This window comes from Eriocheir sinensis, unplaced genomic scaffold (genome assembly GCF_024679095.1).
Source record: "Eriocheir sinensis breed Jianghai 21 unplaced genomic scaffold, ASM2467909v1 Scaffold1165, whole genome shotgun sequence".
Classification (NCBI taxonomy): Eukaryota; Metazoa; Arthropoda; class Malacostraca; order Decapoda; family Varunidae; genus Eriocheir; species Eriocheir sinensis.
In genome coordinates this window covers 52,387-70,390 of record NW_026110480.1, presented here as the reverse complement: position 1 = coordinate 70,390, position 18,004 = coordinate 52,387, and the positions used below count along the sequence as shown (strand labels likewise).

Below are 18,004 nucleotides of genomic sequence, written 5' to 3'. Positions count from 1 at the left end.
CGTTCTGTATCGTCTCCGAATGTTCTTCTCCCCCGCTCAGTTGCTGTCCATATACAGGGACCTTGTCCGACTTCGTATGGGGTATGCATCACATGTGTGTGGGGGTAAGGGCTCCACTCACACAGCTCTCTTGCTTTTGAATCAACCCTGAACTGGAAGTTTCTCAAGCATCTATCCACTTCTGACCTCCTTTCTGATCGCCAGTATCGGTTCTGCAAGGGACGTTCTACTGGTGATCTTGCTTTCCTTACTGACTCTTCGTCATCCTTTCTCAGCTGTTTCGGTGAAATTGTTGCTGTTGCGCTAAACATATCAAAAGCCTTTGATAGGGTCTGGCACAAATCTTTGTTTTCCAAACTACCCTCCTACGGTTTCTATCCTTCTATCTGTACCTTTATCTCCAGTTTCCTCTCTGACCGATCTATCACTGCTGTAGTAGACGGTCACTGTTCTTCCCCTAAACCTATCAACAGTGGTGTCCCACAGGGCTCTGTCCTGTCTCCCACTCTCTTTCTGTTTTTCATTGATGATCTTCTCTCCAAACCGTAGTCCTATCCATTCTTACGCCGATGACTTTACTCTGCATTTCCTAACTTCTTTTGATAGAAGGCCAACCCAACAGAAACTATACGATTCCAGGCTGGAGGCTGCAGAACACTTAACCTCAGACCTTACTATCATTTTCGACTAGGGCAAGAAGAACCTGATGTCCTTTAATGCCTCAAAAACTTAATATCTTCACCTATCAACTCGACACAACCTTCCAAACTCCTATCCCCTATTCCTCGACAACACTCAGCTGTCACCTTCTCCTTCACTAAACATCCTCGGTCTATCCTTAACTCAAAATCTCAACTGGAAACTCCATATCTCCTCTCTCACTAAGTCAGCTTCGTCGAGGTTGGGCGTTCTGTATCGTCTCCGAATGTTCTTCTCCCCCGCACAGATGCTGTCCATATACAGGGGCCTTGTCCGCCCTCGTATGGAGTATGCATCACATGTGTGTGTGGGGGGGAGGGCTCCACTCACACAGCTCTCTTGGACAGAGTAGAGCCAAAGGCTCTTCATCTCATCAACTTCCCTCCTCATACTGACAGTCTTCTCCCTCCGCCGCCATGCTGCCTTTCTTTCTATCTTCTATTGATATTTTCATGCTGACTGCTCTTCTGAACTTGCTAACTGCATGCCTTCCCCCCTCCCACGGCCCCGCTGCACTCGACTTTCTACTGATGCTCATCTCTATACTGTCCAAATCCCTTATGCAAGAGTTAACCAGCATCTTCACTCTTTCATCTTTTTACAATGGTAAACTCTGGAACAGCCTCCCTTCGTCTGTATTTCCTCCTGCCTATGACTTGACCTCTTTCAAGAAGAGTGTAACAAGACACCTCTCAACCCGAAATTGACCTCTCCTTTGACCACTCTTTACTTTTGTCTGTGTGGGAGCGGCAAGTAGCGGGCTTTTTTTCTGCACATTTTTTGTTGCCCTTGAGCTGTCTCCTTTGTTTAAAAAAATCTCCTACTCCCTTTCTAAGCCCTTTCCTCCTCTTCCCATCCTTTTCCTTCACTCCAAATAGTCCAGCTGCGTCGTCTCCTACATTACCATTCGATGAATTCCATTTTCAAATCCGCCATTCTCTTCTTACACCCTTTCTAAGCCCCCTTCTCTTCTTCCCTCTTATTTATCTTCATCTTCGTCATCCTTCATTTCACACACTTCACATGCACGAATTCCTCCATCATCCTTACATTTGCTCCCTTTTTCTAGTCCGTCATTCTTTTCTTACTTTACGTTTCTCTCTTTTTTTTTTTATCCCATCCCCTTCTAGTTCCTCTACATAGCTTTCCCCTCGTTGTCGTTTAGTACAAACAGTTCACATGCACTGACTCATTCATCATCTTTACATTTGTTCCCCTTTTCCAATCCGTCTTTCTTTTTCTTTCACCCCTTCCCGTTCCTGGTCTTCATTGTCGTTCAGTCCAAACAGTTTTCTATCATGTTTACGTCTCTCCTCCTTTTCCAAGCTGTGGACGCGAGGGTGTTTGTGGCGGTGAACAGGGACTCGAAGGAAATTATAACAACCATTATTCGGCGAAGCGACAAACTGTAACGTCAGCACCGACCTGTGAGTGCCATCCTGGTCTTGCTTAGTTGTTTGGTTCACTGTCTGGGTTAGGGTGGCATTTGGTAGGCACTGAACAGTTTAATAATTATAAACATGCTTCGAGTGCACCTGTTCAGCACCTTAGATAGGATACAGTTCTTAGGCATGAGTTGTCTAGACACACGCACGTATTAAGCTTTACCCAACAGTTTTACTCTCACACAATCACTCTATCAGTTACTTGCCCACGGCACTTATTCACTCACCCAGAATTGCATTAATTTAATCACTTAGCCAGTCACTCAATCACTTAGTTTTACATGCACTTTTTCATTCCCTCACGATCTCTTTTATTGAATCACATGGTCACTCAGCAACTCATTCATTCACTCACGCACATGTTCACTTCCTTACGGCAGCAATAGTATCGTCATTTGTTCTGTCACTCGGTCACCCGGTTATCAGTCACACACTCACACACTGTACGCCTGCTGGCCTCGCCGTACCTGTCACCTGCCCTGTTCGGTGCCATAACAGCATTTTGTTTCGAATGGATGGTAAAAGAGGGACGCAGATTCAATCACTTCGCTGACACCAGAAAGTAATTCAACTTTGTGTAAAACTGGATGACACACACACACACACACACACACACACACACACACACACACACACACACACACACACAAACACACACACACAGGAGGCGGTGGCTGAATGTTTAGCGTGCCGGCGCCGCGTTCAGGAGGACCCGGGTTCGAGTCCTGCTCACCGCCACAGCTGGGATTTTCCAGTCATCGTCGAATACATAGGAATACATAGGAAGATCTGACACCAGAACACCTGGCGGTCTAAGGCGAGGGTGTCTGTCTACTACCGCTACTACTAGTAATCTACGTGTGGTAGGACATGATAGAATAGATGACGTCTCCTCCCCACCCACCTCTCCCTCCGGCAACGTGTCGGCAGGAAATATAGTTAGAATAGTCATATGTGCCTTTAAGGAGGAAAAGGACATGGAAAGTTTACAGTAAAGAGAGAGATAAACGGAAATTACTAATACTCGTTACCTAAGCTGTGGGGGAAATTATTAACACAAAGTCTTCAGGTTGGAGCCGTGTTGCAGTGTGCCTGAAACATACGAAAAGGGCCAGTAAAATCCTATATCCCTGAAGTACTTATCTAATGAAGACTTGAAGCTATTGATACTCTGTGAGCTAACCACTGACGGCAGGAGTCTATTCCAGTGATTGACGACTCTATTATTGAAATAACTTATGCGCGCCAATGTGTTACATCTGTTTTCCTTTAACTTCACATCGTTCCTGCGTATTTTTTGTGTTGCGGTCTCTGAAATTGACTATCTGGGTTAATGTTTTCGAATCTATTAAGAATTTTGAACACTTCGATTAAGTCCCCTCTTACCCTTCGCTTTTTTAACGAAAACATATCTAAACGCTTTAACCCTCATCATACGGCAAGTTACATAACACTGGATTATGTTTGGTTGCTCGTCTCTGTATCTTTTTAAGCAAAACTTGATCTTTGATATAATTCGGTGTCCAGAAATGGACGGCGTATTCTAGGTGTGGTCTTACAAATGCTGATGGAATTTCTTCAAAAGTTTCGGTGATATATAATCAAAGTTTCTTGAGATTAATCCTCACATCATATTGGCTTTTTTTACTCTCCGCTGTACATTGATCGCTCATTTTAAGAGTGTTACTGATAATGACACCAACATCTTTTCTTGTTTTACTTCTCTGAGTTCATGTCCTTGAATCTAATATTTAAAGTTACGGTTGTTGTCACCTATGTGCATTACTTTACATTTATATACGTTGAAACACATTTGTCACTTGTCGCACCAGTCGGCAAGTCTTATTAAACCTGATTGAATATTTTCGCAAGTTTTACTGCTCGTTACCGTACCTCCTAATTTGGTGCTGTCGGCGAGTTTGGCGAATTTGGCGTTCCCGTAAATTATAAGTAGTGTTGGCCCCTGGACCGATCCTTGGGGCACGCCACTGGTTACGGGTTGCCAATCGGATGCTTTACCATTGAGAACTACACGTTGTCTATCTTTTTTTTTTTTTTTTTTTTTTTTTTTTACGTCGTGGCCTATTGCGCCGGTGGATCCTGAATTCCTGATGTTCGGTCCAAGGCTTCTTCCCGGTGGGGCCCGTTCTGGCGCAGGCGAGTGTTTATAGTGAGTGGCGCCATCTTGCATTGGCTCGTGCTGCCCTCCCGGAGCTCATCTTTAATCCTAGAATCTAGAGTCCGGGTTGATAGGTGGTCTTCTGGACAGCATGTGGGTAGTTTTAAGCCACTAGGCGGCGGCTGAAAAATCCCAGCTTGGTGGCACCGGTCGGGGATTGAACTCGCGTCCTCCTGAACGCGGGGCCGTCACGCTATCAATTCAGCCACCGCCTCCCCACATCTGTGAACCAGTCATGAATCCACGCGCACAGATGGTTATTTATACCGTGGGAACGCAGTTTTGTAATAAGCCTAACGTGGGAAACTTTATCAAACGCTTTATGAAAGTCTAGGTAAATTATGTCACATGGGGCTCTTGCGTCCCAGCTTGAATATACGTCATTGAAGAAAGTTAATAAGTTGGTGAAGCAAGATCGGTTACTTCGAAATCCGTGCTGATTATCAGTTATCAAATCATTTGTTTCGAGGTAAGTGATCACTTTACCCCTGATTATTTTTTCGAATAGTTTAATTATGACAGACGTAAGGCTGATAGGACGATAATTACAGGCTTGTTTTTTTATCTCCCTTTTTTTTAAAGATCGGGGTAACATTGGCTCTTTTACATGCAAGGGGCACGCTTGCCTGTGCTAATGATCTGTTGAACATTACCGTTATGGGTAATTCTAGCTGTTGGCTATATTTTCTTAATACGCGAGGAGATAAATTGTCGGGACCCGGAAATTTATTTGGATCTATTTTTTGCAGGTACGCACACACTTCACTGATATCAATTTCGGCCAATGCAAGCTTCAGGGCCTTGAAAGATATTCCTCGGGGCGGGGATCGATATCATGTTCTCTATTGTGAATGCGCTACTGAAGGTTGAGTGTAGGACCGACGCCATGCCTTTATCATCGCTAACCGTGGGCCGATATTATTTTTAATAGTTTTTTTTTATGTAACTGAAAAATAACCTAGGATTTTTATTAGCCTCAAGTGATATTTTCATCTCATACTCGTGTTTCTGTTTTCTGATTTTCCTTTCGCACTCTCTCTTGATGTTGATATAATTAGTATGATCCTGTGAATTGTGTGCCAGTTTAGATTTGTTATACAGTTTTCTTTTTTCGACGATGATTGGCTTGTGGTTCTCTGCCCTTCGTGGCTTAAATGGGATAGATTTCCTTACGCTTGCTGAGATTTGTGCAGTGAAATGGTTATGTATTTCTTGAACGCTGACGGTATTGAGCAAATGGTTCCAATTTACTGATGCTTATTCTCTTCTTAGGTCCGTAAGATTCGCTTTACTATCGGAAGGTATTGAAAGTGAGTTTTCTCTTGCTTTTTGTTGCAATATTTAAAACACATCTGATAATGGTGTGGTCTCTGCTTGCAAATGGTTCGCCGACCTCACAGGCATTAAGGAGGTGACTGTCGGTCGTGAAGAGTAAATCAAGAAAGTTGTTTCCTCGTGTCGGCGTGGTAACTGTTTGATAAAGAAATGTGTCCTGTGCGAAGATTATTAATCTAGAGCTTTCTCTATCGCTAGAGATGGCAGACTAGTTAACGGAGGGGTTACTGAAGTCACCGTATATTACCACATTTCTATTTCTGATAACGTTATCTATTTCTACGTAGAGATTTCCATCACTGTCTTCATTTGATTTAGGAGGTTGGTAAATTACGCCCAGAATATACTTTTCATTATTAATCGTCACTTGTACATACAATGAAACATATGCCTTTGTCTCGGTTGTGTTAAGCTGAATGACTTATAAATTACTTCTAGCATATATTATTACACCTCCGCCCTTTTTGTGTTGACGGCACTTAGCAAACGCATTGTAACCATTAATAGCCACTTCACTTAATTGATACTTGTCGTGTGTATTCAGCCATTATGTTATGGTTAAAATAAAGTCGTTTTTTTCAGCAATTCCATGTATTATCAAGTGGTTACGATTTTGAATAATGCTACGGGCATTTACATAGATATTTAATTTATTCGCCGAGTGTGCGTCATATATCAACTGTTATTTCACTGGAATAGTGCGTCAAACCTGACTATATACAACTACTTCTACGTCATCACCCACCTGTGTGGCTGTTGACCTGACCGTTGCCTCAGTGCCCCCCCCCTGCGTGTCTGGTGACCAGACTTCCTCCTCAGCACTACACACCTGTACGGCTACTGATCTTACTCCCGCCCTCTCCTGTGACCTGACACTCCTACCTCCGTAGACCCCACCGTCTGGGTGTTGTCTCCTCCCAGCCAAACCGGAAGTTTCCATACCACGATGCCGCTGCACTTGACTCATCTTCAACTCTACCAAAACTTTGCCTTGCCTACACAATTTAGGTGAAGTCCGTCGTTAGCAAACTTTTGTCATGAATAAAGTGATCCCAGACGTCCACAAACATGACTCCCTCACTACTTCACAAATCCTTGACAGGTTCGTTAATCCCCAGAATTCTTGAGAATGAGGGAACTAACATCGTGCTTAGGGAGCAGACCACACACAACTGATCGCCTCCGGCCGTCCCAAAGAATACCCACATGTTGTCCTGAAGACCACTTATCAACCCGGACTCTAGATTATCTAAAGAGAGGCCCAAAGATGAGCCCCGGGAAGGCGGCAGCATGAGCCAAGGAAGATGGTGTCACCTGTGACATAACTGCCTGGGACCGACCATCAGGCCCCACCAAGAAAGCCTACCGGCGAAACGTAAATACACACACACACACACACACACACATATACACACGCCCACACACATACGATCCACACACACACACACACACACACACACACACACACACACACACACACACACACTCACGGGGTCAAGACGTGTCACATGGCGCTCCCCATAGCAGCCACAGGGTCAGCCTGTTGACCCTTTTCCTTTTCCTTCGCTCCCCATTCCCCGCCCCTTCTCATTCATTCGAGGAACTCATTACTCCAAAGAACTTTTTTTGTGAAATGTTGTAACGTATAGACATACAGTAAGTGCAGTGTGTTAGTGGTGCTGGAAGGGTAGTGAGCTGTGTGTCGCCAACGCCTCGTCATCCACAGCGTCCCCGCCGACACCCTCAAGATCCGAAGGATACCATCATCTAGGTCACCCAGCAGCAGAAGAAGGTCGGTTCAGGTGGCAGCCTCGTCACTCAGGTTCGGAGCAAGATGTACGGCAACTATATCAAAGCTGTGCACTTGTTCCCACGGCTACACCAACCAGCCGGGCAGCACCCACCACCTGTGTCTCGCCGCCCCAGGAGCTTAGCACCTCCTCATCACTAAGCCTGGGTATACCTGCACCTGCACCACCACCATCGACTGTCACCTGAACCCAGCGTCTGACCTGAGGATTAACACGTGACCTGGCCTCACCGTCATCTGAAGGGACCGCACATTCCCCCCACTCTAGGCACCCCCGCACTGCACCCCCTCCTCCACCCCAAGCTCCGTCGCCCCAACCCACCACACATATCAGTCCCCCCTTCCCCGGCCCCCTTCTTTTTGTACTTGTTTCATTACCGAAGGAAAATTGTATTCATAATATGTAATTTTTCAGCCTGACGGCTGCCGCAACTAAATACACCGTTTATTATTATTATTATTATTATTATTATTATTATTATTATTATTATTATTATTATCACACACACACACACACACACACACACACAGAGAGAGAGAGAGAGAGAGAGAGAGAGAGAGAGCACAGCAATCGACATTGATGCATTACTCTTTGTGGCTGTGCTATGCAAGGCTTCTCGGAACTCCAAAGTTTGCAGGTAAAAGGACAGCGGGTCACCTGTGATCAATCTTTTGAGTCCGTCAAGCTGTTATTTGCACTTCTTTCCGAGCCGTGATGGATGGTGTGGACCAACGGTCCGGGCACTTATACTGTTTGTTCGTGCGTCTGTTTGTGCCTCCCCCCCCCTATCTCTCTCTCTCTCTCTCTCTCTCTCTCTCTCTCTCTCTCTCTCTCTCTCTCTCTCTCTCTCTCTCTCTCGAATTCTTTAACGCCTGGAACGATTTCTACGGCCAGAGTAGACTTTTCCAAAGGGACGGCATACACCTGTCCCCCATCGGGGCAGCCAGATTTGGAAGGCTCCTCAACAACGCCGTACGTAACGCCCGAACAACAAAAAACGACTCTCAGCCACGTCCTTCCATCCCGCCCGTGTAGATAGACACCATACACCGCAACAGACTCGTAACATTGAACCCTCCAGTACCTCTATTACCAAGCTTCAAGATAACCTAAGAGTCCTTAGTTTCAATGCGCGTAGCCTAAGAAACAAATTTGATGAACTGCGATGTCTTGCTCTGACAGAAAACTTTGACGTAATTGCTATAACCGAAACATTTATCGACACCACTAATATTGATTTAAGTTCCGAATACAACATAGATGGCTACAGATTCTTCAACAATGATCGTGTAAACCGTAGAGGGGTGGTGTCGCCCTTTTTGTCAAAAGCTACTTGCAACCTACTGACAAAACACCAAGAAACAGTAACGTTGAACATTTGTGCGTGCGAGTAAACATTGCAAAAGTCAATTTAAATACTTTCCTCCCTCACAACCGTATTCAATATGTCCTTGCGACAAGGCATTGTCCCTTCAGATTGGAAAAAGGCTAACGTGACACCGATTTTTAAGAAAGGAGACAAAAAAGTACCAGGTAATTACAGGCCCATTAGTCTACCTTCGGTTGTAGGTAAGCTACTTGAGGGCATAATTAGAGACAAAATTGTGAGTTACCTTGAAAGCCACTCATTAATTGGGGACTCACAACATGGCTTCCGAAACAAAAGATCCTGCCTATCAAATCTATTAACCTTTTATAACGACCTCTTCACTGTTTATGACGTAACCAAATCACTGGACGTAGTCTATCTTGATTTCCAGAAAGCGTTTGATAAAGTCCCGCATCACAAATTACTTTACAAATTAAAGCAAATAGGTATTGACGGTCAGGTAAACCAATGGATCGCGAATTGGTTGAGCAACAGACAACAAAGAGTAGTGATTGACGGATTTAACTCAGAGTGGGCGCCGGTCACTAGTGGCGTCCCTCAGGGCTCGGTTCTTGGCCCAGTGCTCTTCATTATTTACATCAACGACGTGGATGTTGGACTCAATAACCGCATTAGTAAATTTGCAGACGACACAAAGATTGGTAACTCGGTTCTCACTGACGAAGACAGGCAAAGCCTCCAAGAGGATTTGCACAAAATTTGAGCTTGGTCGGATAGATGGGAGATGCCCTTTAACGTAGACAAGTGCCAGGTCCTTCAAGTTGGAACGAGGAATAAGAAGTTTGATTACGAAATGCGCGGCGTTAAACTCAAAAGCGTTTAATGCGTCAAGGACTTTGGGGTCAAAATCGCGTCAAACCTCAAATTCTCACAGCAATGCATCGATGCAGCAAATAAAGCGAACAGAATGTTGGGCTTCATTAAAAGAAACTTTTTATTTAAGAATAAAGATGTAATACTCCCGCTCTACAACAGTTTAGTCAGACCCCACTTGGAATATGCGGTACAGTTTTGGTCTCCCCACCATGCAAAGGATATTGCTAAATTAGAAGGTGTTCAGCGTCGGGCAACGAAAATTATCCTTCCTTGCGCAACAAATCCTACGAAGAAAGGCTTTCTACCCTTAACATGTTCTCTCTTGAGAAACGTCGCCTCCGAGGAAAACTGATCGAATGTTTTAAAATACTTAATGGTTTCACGAATGTAGACAGATCAACATTGTTTATGATCGATGACACTTTGCGCACGAGGAACAATGGCGTAAAACTCAGATGTAGACAAGTAAATTCAGACTGCACCAAATTTTTCTTCACCAACGTTGTAGTGCGAGAATGGAATAAGCTCCCATCATCAGTGGTCCAGTGTAACACGATTGACTCCTTCAAAAATAAGCTCGACCGTCACTTCCTTCAACTTAATATCAACTAGAGTAGAAATGCAACGTTTTGGAGTCTTCTGATTAATGTAAAATCACTTAGGTTTAAGGACAGACCACCAAGTCTGGACCATGGGGTCTGTGTGGTCTGATTTTCTATGTAAATCTATGTAAATCTCTCTCTCTCTCTCTCTCTCTCTCTCTCTCTCTCTCTCTCTCTCTCTCTCTCTCTCTCTCTCTCTCTCTCTCTCTCTCTCTCTCTCTCTCTCTCTGTGGCGCCTCTCAAGAAATCTCGCTGAGTTATGGAATAATAAGCTATTTTTTTATACCGCCATTCTTGTGTGTAATTGAGAGGAGAGCGGAAGGGAGCGAAGGAAGAGAGAAAGAAAAGGTCAACAGTGTTTAATTTTTCAACCCAAAGTAGAGAGGAGGAAAAGCGAAAGAACAGGCGATGCAAACAAAAGTAGAAGGTGGAGGTGAAGGTGTTGGTGGCGGAGAAGGAGGAGGAGACGAAGAAGGAGGAGAAGGAGGAGGGAGGTAGACCAGGCATATTTGCACATATGGTTAGAGCGGAAGAGAGGGCAGGAAGGAGGGAGTGGACGAAAGAGGAGAAAGAAAGAATGGAAAAGCGGCCGAGGAAACTGAAGACGAAGGTAGATGGAATGAAGAAAGAAAGTTAAAAAGAAAAGACACGAAAGTAGGGGATATATAGAGTTGTTCTGCACGGAAAATAAAGATTCATTTAGCAAACCTGTACCTATATCGAGTTACCTAATCCTTCAGGACCCATGAAACACCATTGCCGTAGACTTGTTGAAACTACCTCCTACAACAGAAGGATGCCAGTATCTGTTATTAGCCATCGATCTTTGCAGTAGATTTTCTATATATGTGCCACTGAAAGGCAAGTCCGCTAAATATGTTGCGACAACATTGAATAAAGAAACGTTTTTTAAGTACATCTCCCTCAAAGTTATGTTGTCTGACAACGGCTCAGAGTTCAACAACCAAGAATCTAGAAGGCCCTACAGAGTAAGTTCCCTTTGGAGATATTTGATCAAACATCGTATTCGAATCAACTGCAAAAAGCTACGATAAAACGAAAGAAGCACAGGCAAGAACATTACAGCAGCCCGCAAGTGGCTGCCATGTGACCGCTAAACTCCACCTGGACTGAAGTGAACGATCGCGTGTGAGGCTGTGAAACATGACTTGCTGAACGTGGTGTGCTGAGCGGCCCCATTAATGACGAATGATAAAATGTTCCCGCGATAACTTTTGTAGCCATTACTTATGAGTAGAAGAGCAATTGTTAATGACGCTAACGGGAACCGACAGCATATAAATAACATTCAACTTTTGAGAGGAATTATATAACGTAATGTTAGAGCAATGGTGTCCCGAGCAGTAATATTGTAACTTCTTCAGGGCCGCGCCTGCCCTGCTTATGTGATTGGGTCGTGTCTGGCGGCATAATCAGCGCCGCAAATCAGAAATCCCAACCAAGTATAAGTATATATAAGTGCTGAGATTGAGGCACACTCGGGGAACAGGAAAATGGGAAGGCTCAAGGAGGACGACCCTGGAGGCTGCCCACGTGAGAGAGATTTACATAGATATGCAGACCACACAGACCCTATGGTTCAGAGAGAGAGAGAGAGAGGGGGGGGGGGGGGATTAGTGCTATATATAGAAAAAAATGTCAGAAAATTATTCATGCCAAAGATTAATTAGTATGGGAATATGTGGTAGTAGCTCAAAAAAGGAAAGTAAGAGTACAAGACAAAGTATTGGCACAGAAGACACCTGACTGTAAATTCTGGGCGGCGTCTAAAACTCCGTCGGCGTATGTGTCGTGTCTGATAAAACAGTGTGTGCATTTGGCCCTGGCCCGGGAGGCGGGAACCTGAGGTCTGAGGACTGACGGGCGCGGCGCGGTCCGCGCGGAACGCCTCGGGGAAGCCATCCAGCAGGCATGTCTCCCGGTGTAGCGTGAAAAACAGTTGCCCGTGAAAAACTGTTGCTTCACGTTTGAGCTCCCAGACTCGACAGAGCACGGAGGCCTCGCGTCTCCCATCACGCAATGCCTGATCTTGATCTTACAGGTGACTTGGGATTTCTTCCACATCAGACCTTTGTAACGGCAACACCTATATACAAAAATAGCACACAGAAACAAACAGTACGCCATCATACTTTCTACTCCCTACTCCTAACATACCACATTCATTCTCTCTAGGAACTCTTTCACTGCCACAATTTTCCTCTCAATCGTCTCCCCACACAGCTCCAGCAGCAGCAACATCTATTCTCTCCCTGTCCTTTCAACCACTTCTTTCATCTCACACAGCCCATTTCAGGTTGGATAATTATTCTCATCAAACTCATTCCTACTCGCCCATACTTCTCACATTCCAGCGTCATGAACTCAACTGTTTCAAAATCTCCCTTGCCACACCTCTGGCACACTTTGCTGCGGGACTCTGAGAGAGAGAGAGAGAGAGAGAGAGAGAGAGAGAAGGGGCGGGGCCACGCACGCGCAGACGGGGAGGCAACAGTTTATCACGGGGCAACTATTTTTCACGCTACACCGGGATGTAGGGATGGGCAGGTACCGTATTTGAGTACCGGAAGTACTGGTACCGAAAACTCAGGTACCGTTAGTACCGATACCGGTACCGGTACTCTAAAGAGGTATTTTTTCTTAATGCCGTCTGATGAAATTCCTAAATAAATTTTCTGTTAACCCGTTGGCTTCGGCTGAGAGAAAGCCGAGAAACAACAAAATTACACTGCATTATGAGACCAAGAAAATAGCATGGAACGTACATCAGAGTACTCCACTCATAACCATAAAGCCGTTAAAAATATTTACTTTTACTCAAACTCTATTCTTTTTGGGTGGTGTTTGTTATAAAATAAACAGTCCCGTGACGCGTGGCATCTAGCCGAGACTCGCTTGTTGTCTACTATAGAGAATTTGACAAGTGATAACTGTAACTGTAACTGTAGGCGGTGGCCGAGGTGATAGCGTACTGGACCCACATTCGCCGCGTGATGGACGACGCGGGTTCGAATCCTCACGCTACCACTCGGATTTTTCGGTCACCGCCGAGTGGCTTAAAACTACCCACATGCTGTCCTGAAGACCACCCATCAACCCGGACTCTAGAGGAAGCCGTCCAAGCGAATCAAGTACGAGTTCCCGGGGGCAGCATGAGCCAATGCAAGATGGCGCCACTATAAACACTTGCCTGCACCAGAATGGGCTGGGCCGACCATCAGGCCCCACCTGGAAGAAGCCTTGGGCCGACCATGAGGCCCCACCGAGAAGATGCCTACCGGCGCAATAGGCAACAACGTAAAAAAAAATAAAAAAAATTAAAAAAATGGATTGCTAATTCAGTATGCCATGACCTTACAGCACCACCTATGACAAAAAAAGCCCACCTCAAGATCGCTGATCCATCACAATGACCTAGGGCATTCATGGTGGGTTGCGCTATGGCACCACCGCCTACAATTAGCTCGAATTAGGTGTTTTATGGCGAGCCCTTTTTAGGGTCCACCGTACCACAGCCTGACTCGTGAATGCCCAGAAAAGGGTCTGCCGACGTTCTCGGGTTAATAAAACTTTCTCTCTCTCTCTCTCTCTCTCTCTCTCTCTCTCTCTCTCTCTCTCTCTCTCTCTCTCTCTCTCTCTCTCTCTCTCTCTCTCTCCTGAATGAAGTGAATATTTTTTTTGATAAAAAGAATAGCATATGTATACGTAGTTATTATGGATGTACTCATAGTCTAATAACAATAACAATATATATTAGTATCCTAAAAAAAAAGATTCGGACATGAAGAATCATCCAATAAATCCAATAGTAAAATAATGGAGACGGGATCAGCTATGATGGTAACGAAAAGCAGGACAAAATGGTGGGAACTTGGGAAGACGGTCAGCGAGGCAGTGACTCAGCAGCGAGCACAACATTCAAGGCTTAATTTGTCTCCACAAGGCCCATACCGGTACCGCATGGAGACTGGCCAGCCCCGCGCGCCGTCAAGCGTCACCAAGATCCAAACGGTACCGGCACTAGCGGTAATGGTCAGTGCCGAGTGATCATGAGTCTTCCCAGCACTGGGTACCGGCACCGGCACTAGCGGTAACGGTGCCGCTAGTGCCGGTACCGTTTGGATCTTGGTGACGCTTGACGGCGCGCGGGGCTGGCCAGTCTCCATGCGGTACCGGTATGGGCCCTGTGGAGACAAATTAAGCCTTGAATGTTGTGCTCGCTGCTGAGTCACTGCCTCGCTGACCGTCTTCCCAAGTTCCCACCATTTTGTCCTGCTTTTCGTTTCCATTATAGCTCCCGTCTCCATTTTTTTATTATTGAATTTATTTTTTGGATTTACTGGATAATTCTATACATGCCTTTTTTCTCGAAAAATAAATATTCACTTCATGCAGAAGAGAGAGAGAGAGAGAGAGAGTACAACAGAAGAAACATCCTAATTGAGGGCAGAAATAAATGAGAAAAAAATACTTTTTCCTCTCATTTATTTCTGCACTCAATTTGGATGTTTCTTCTGTTGTACACACACTCTCTCTCTCTCTCTCTCTCTCTCTCTCTGAATGAAGTGAATATTTATTTTTTTCGATAAAAAATAGCATGTATAGTTATTATGGATGTACTCGATCATAGTCTAATAACAATAACAATATTTATTAGCAACCTAAAAAAAAAAAAAGAATCTGACATGAAGAATTATCTATAAATCCAATAAATAAATCCGAGCAATCTGGTACCGGTTCCGTACCGTTTAGCTGGTACCGTTAGTATCAGTACTGGTACCGGTACCTGCCCACCCCTACCGGGAAGCAGTTTGGCTCGCTAGATGAAAAGGAAGAGATCAGAACTGTCATTATAATTAAAATGTTCCCGTGAAAGTCAAATAATTAAAGACTTAGTAATGAAGGTTTTGTGACACTCGGAGAGTATACGCGAAAGAATTATTTATTAGATTTTCCAGGAAGAATCAAAAAGAGAAATCGAGGCATCGTTTATCGGGAAGGAACAACAAGGGAACGCCAGGGACAAAGACCTAAGGATAGTTTCTGCGTAAAATGATTCACTGGCTACAACAGCATTAAGCCAGGAATCATGACTAAAGTAAATCCGGTTCTAAAATTCCCTTGAGTATCCCTTGCTGAGTTAAGAGTTTCTGGCCTCCTGAGGAAGTGTCTGGCCGGCTACCAAGGAACTGCACGCATGCCAAAAGGGGCTCACGCTCTGCTGGGGTCACGGCTGACAAGATTTGAAATGTTTCCTTTCGACTTTCTGTGGCCACGCGCTGCACTTGCTGGTGTTTTAATGTAACTCATAGCAAATAAGATTCTGACTGGTTGATCCTACACGCACGTGTTTTGCGAGATTATGAATGCTTATGAAATTCCTCGTTTTGACCCAAGTGAACGCGTCTGATGCTTTTTGCTGTTATGAAACGTTGGCAGACAAGCCTTAATTAAAGGCGGTTTAAGGGTTTGCGGCACGTGCGGCAGCCACCGGCGCCTGGCAGGGGAGGGTGGTGAGGCAAAGGTGCTTTTCTGCGTGAAATGTCAGCCAGCCATAAAGAATGACCTTTTGTTCATGCTCGTACCAACAGGCCAAGGAATGTATAATATATACGAGGACGAAAGGTTTCCTGCTCAGTGTTACTACAAAATATAGTGAAAGCAGCGTTGCCCAAGAGAATACCAGTTTACATTATTAAGTTATGTGATAAACAAGCTTGAAAAATTCTCACCCGCAAGAAAGAGAAACAAAAGAAAGACAGAGACAGCTCCAAAATGTTACCTATCCGTCTCCGGGGATGTCCAGGTGTCTGGCAACATTTCCACGTCGTCTGCCTCAGGGGCACACAACACGTAGAGCTGAGGCAGTTCGTTGGCAGGTGGCAGACGAGTCGGATCGAGGTTTGAGATCAGTAGGCGTCACGTGATACAAAGAACCTTTGTAACACGATTGACTAGACTCTTGCACTCGGGCGAGGTAAGTATCTAGTCTATCAGCTTTTAACTCACTTTTCAGCTTGTCAACTCTTGTCACGTTGAAAGGTCATGAAAAATGCGGAACGTTTCATCTTCACCTCCAGAACGATACTTTCCGCGAGCTGTATTTTTTTATTTGTTATATATTTTGTGTAATTACTAAGTAACTTGTTTTCGTAAGTATGCATGTATCTCTTTACTTATTCATAACTGGAGGGTGGGAGAGGTTTAGGAAGTTGAAGTCGCAAGTTTATGAAATTGTTTCAAGGTCTCGTTGCACATGGTTTTTACTCGTTTCTGAACAATGTGTGTTAATACTGATATTTGTTGTCTGCACTTAACCGACCTTGAAATGAGGTTTCCTGCTCACCTTGCATCACAGCACATCACTGATTCGCCCTTGCTAATAGTTGGCAATTCTTCGTGTTCTCAGATGCTTTCGGCTCCCACAACAAATATTTCCAAAAGCCACAGAGGAGAAAAGTGGGTTTCTAGATAATGTTTTTCACATGCATTGTGGAGAAGTCTTGTCAAACTATCACTATACTCATAAAGCCATCCATGGAAATACACACAGTCTCTACGAAAGCATTATTAAAGGTGTGGGTGTGTAAGCCCCGAAATAGTTGAGAATATGTGTAAGACGTACTGCATTATTAATTAGGATGATTATGTTGATAATTATTCTAACAATAGCACAATAATAATAATAATAATAATAATAATAATAATAATAATAATAATAATAATAATAATAATAATGATGATAATAATAATAATGATTATAACAATAATAATAATGATAATAATAATAATAATAATAATAATAATAATAATAATAATAATAATAATAATAATGAAAATAATAATAATAACAAAACCAGTAATATTTAAATATAATTGTAATACTCGCAAAAGTATAAAGCCTTGTAAATGCTATAGAGCATGCCTTGACCAGGTAAGCCAGGATATCATTACAGCGTCTGTGCCGATTTACCATGAACGTTTTTTTCTTATTCTTTGATTATCTATGTCTTTATCCATCTACTCATCTATCCATCTATATTTCTGTGTCGTATCTGTCATCTCTATATCTTAACACTGGTGTATGTCTTCCTGGACTGTCCATGTCTCTGTACCACACTAACGCTCCGTCTGTGTCTTCGCCGCCACAGATGACGACGACGTCCACTTCGAGGTTCCAACGATCAGGCTTGAGGCGCACCGCGAATCCAGAAAGGTGAGTGTCTCTATTTGACCCTCTCTCGCCTGACCTGACCTTCCACTCAGTCTCTCATGCCATGAAAGTAGCGCCGACCTTTACTCTATCCCCTGTCTCTGCCCACATCCTTTCGTTCACTCCCCTGTTTATTTTCTTGTTTACACTTATTGGTCAGTTTTCTTGTATACATCATTTTTACAGCATGTTATCACTTATTCTTTCAACAAATCCAGCAGTATTAATGTTTGCATTGTTTGCCTTCAATACCTCAATACCTCACCTATACAGCCTCTCTCCTGTTTGCAAGTAAATTTGTTCAGTAGAGTATCGCAATCATACCTTCACACTGTTCTCACGCATTTTGTGTGACCTCCTTAGTCACAGAATAGCGGCGCCTCCCCACACCTGACTCTGCCTACCATGTTTTCTCCGATGTTTTTTTCTATAATCCGTGTTTATTTATGCTACTCTCACCCTTCATTATTTTTCTTCTGCTCCCGCGGCACGT

General features: G+C 44.1%; 1 protein-coding gene across 1 annotated transcript in view; it reads left to right on the top strand.

Annotated features, from left to right (window-relative positions):
• LOC126989416 (nephrin-like) overlaps positions 1–17,514 on the top strand; it is a gene marked incomplete at both ends in the record, with an annotated part of 54,116 nt that extends 36,602 nt beyond the window's left edge. Inside the window, one exon of the mRNA XM_050848009.1 lies at positions 17,450–17,514. Coding sequence (XP_050703966.1) covers positions 17,450–17,514 — 65 coding nt within the window. The remainder of the gene's footprint in view (positions 1–17,449) is intronic.
• Between the last annotated feature and the right edge of the window lie 490 nt (positions 17,515–18,004).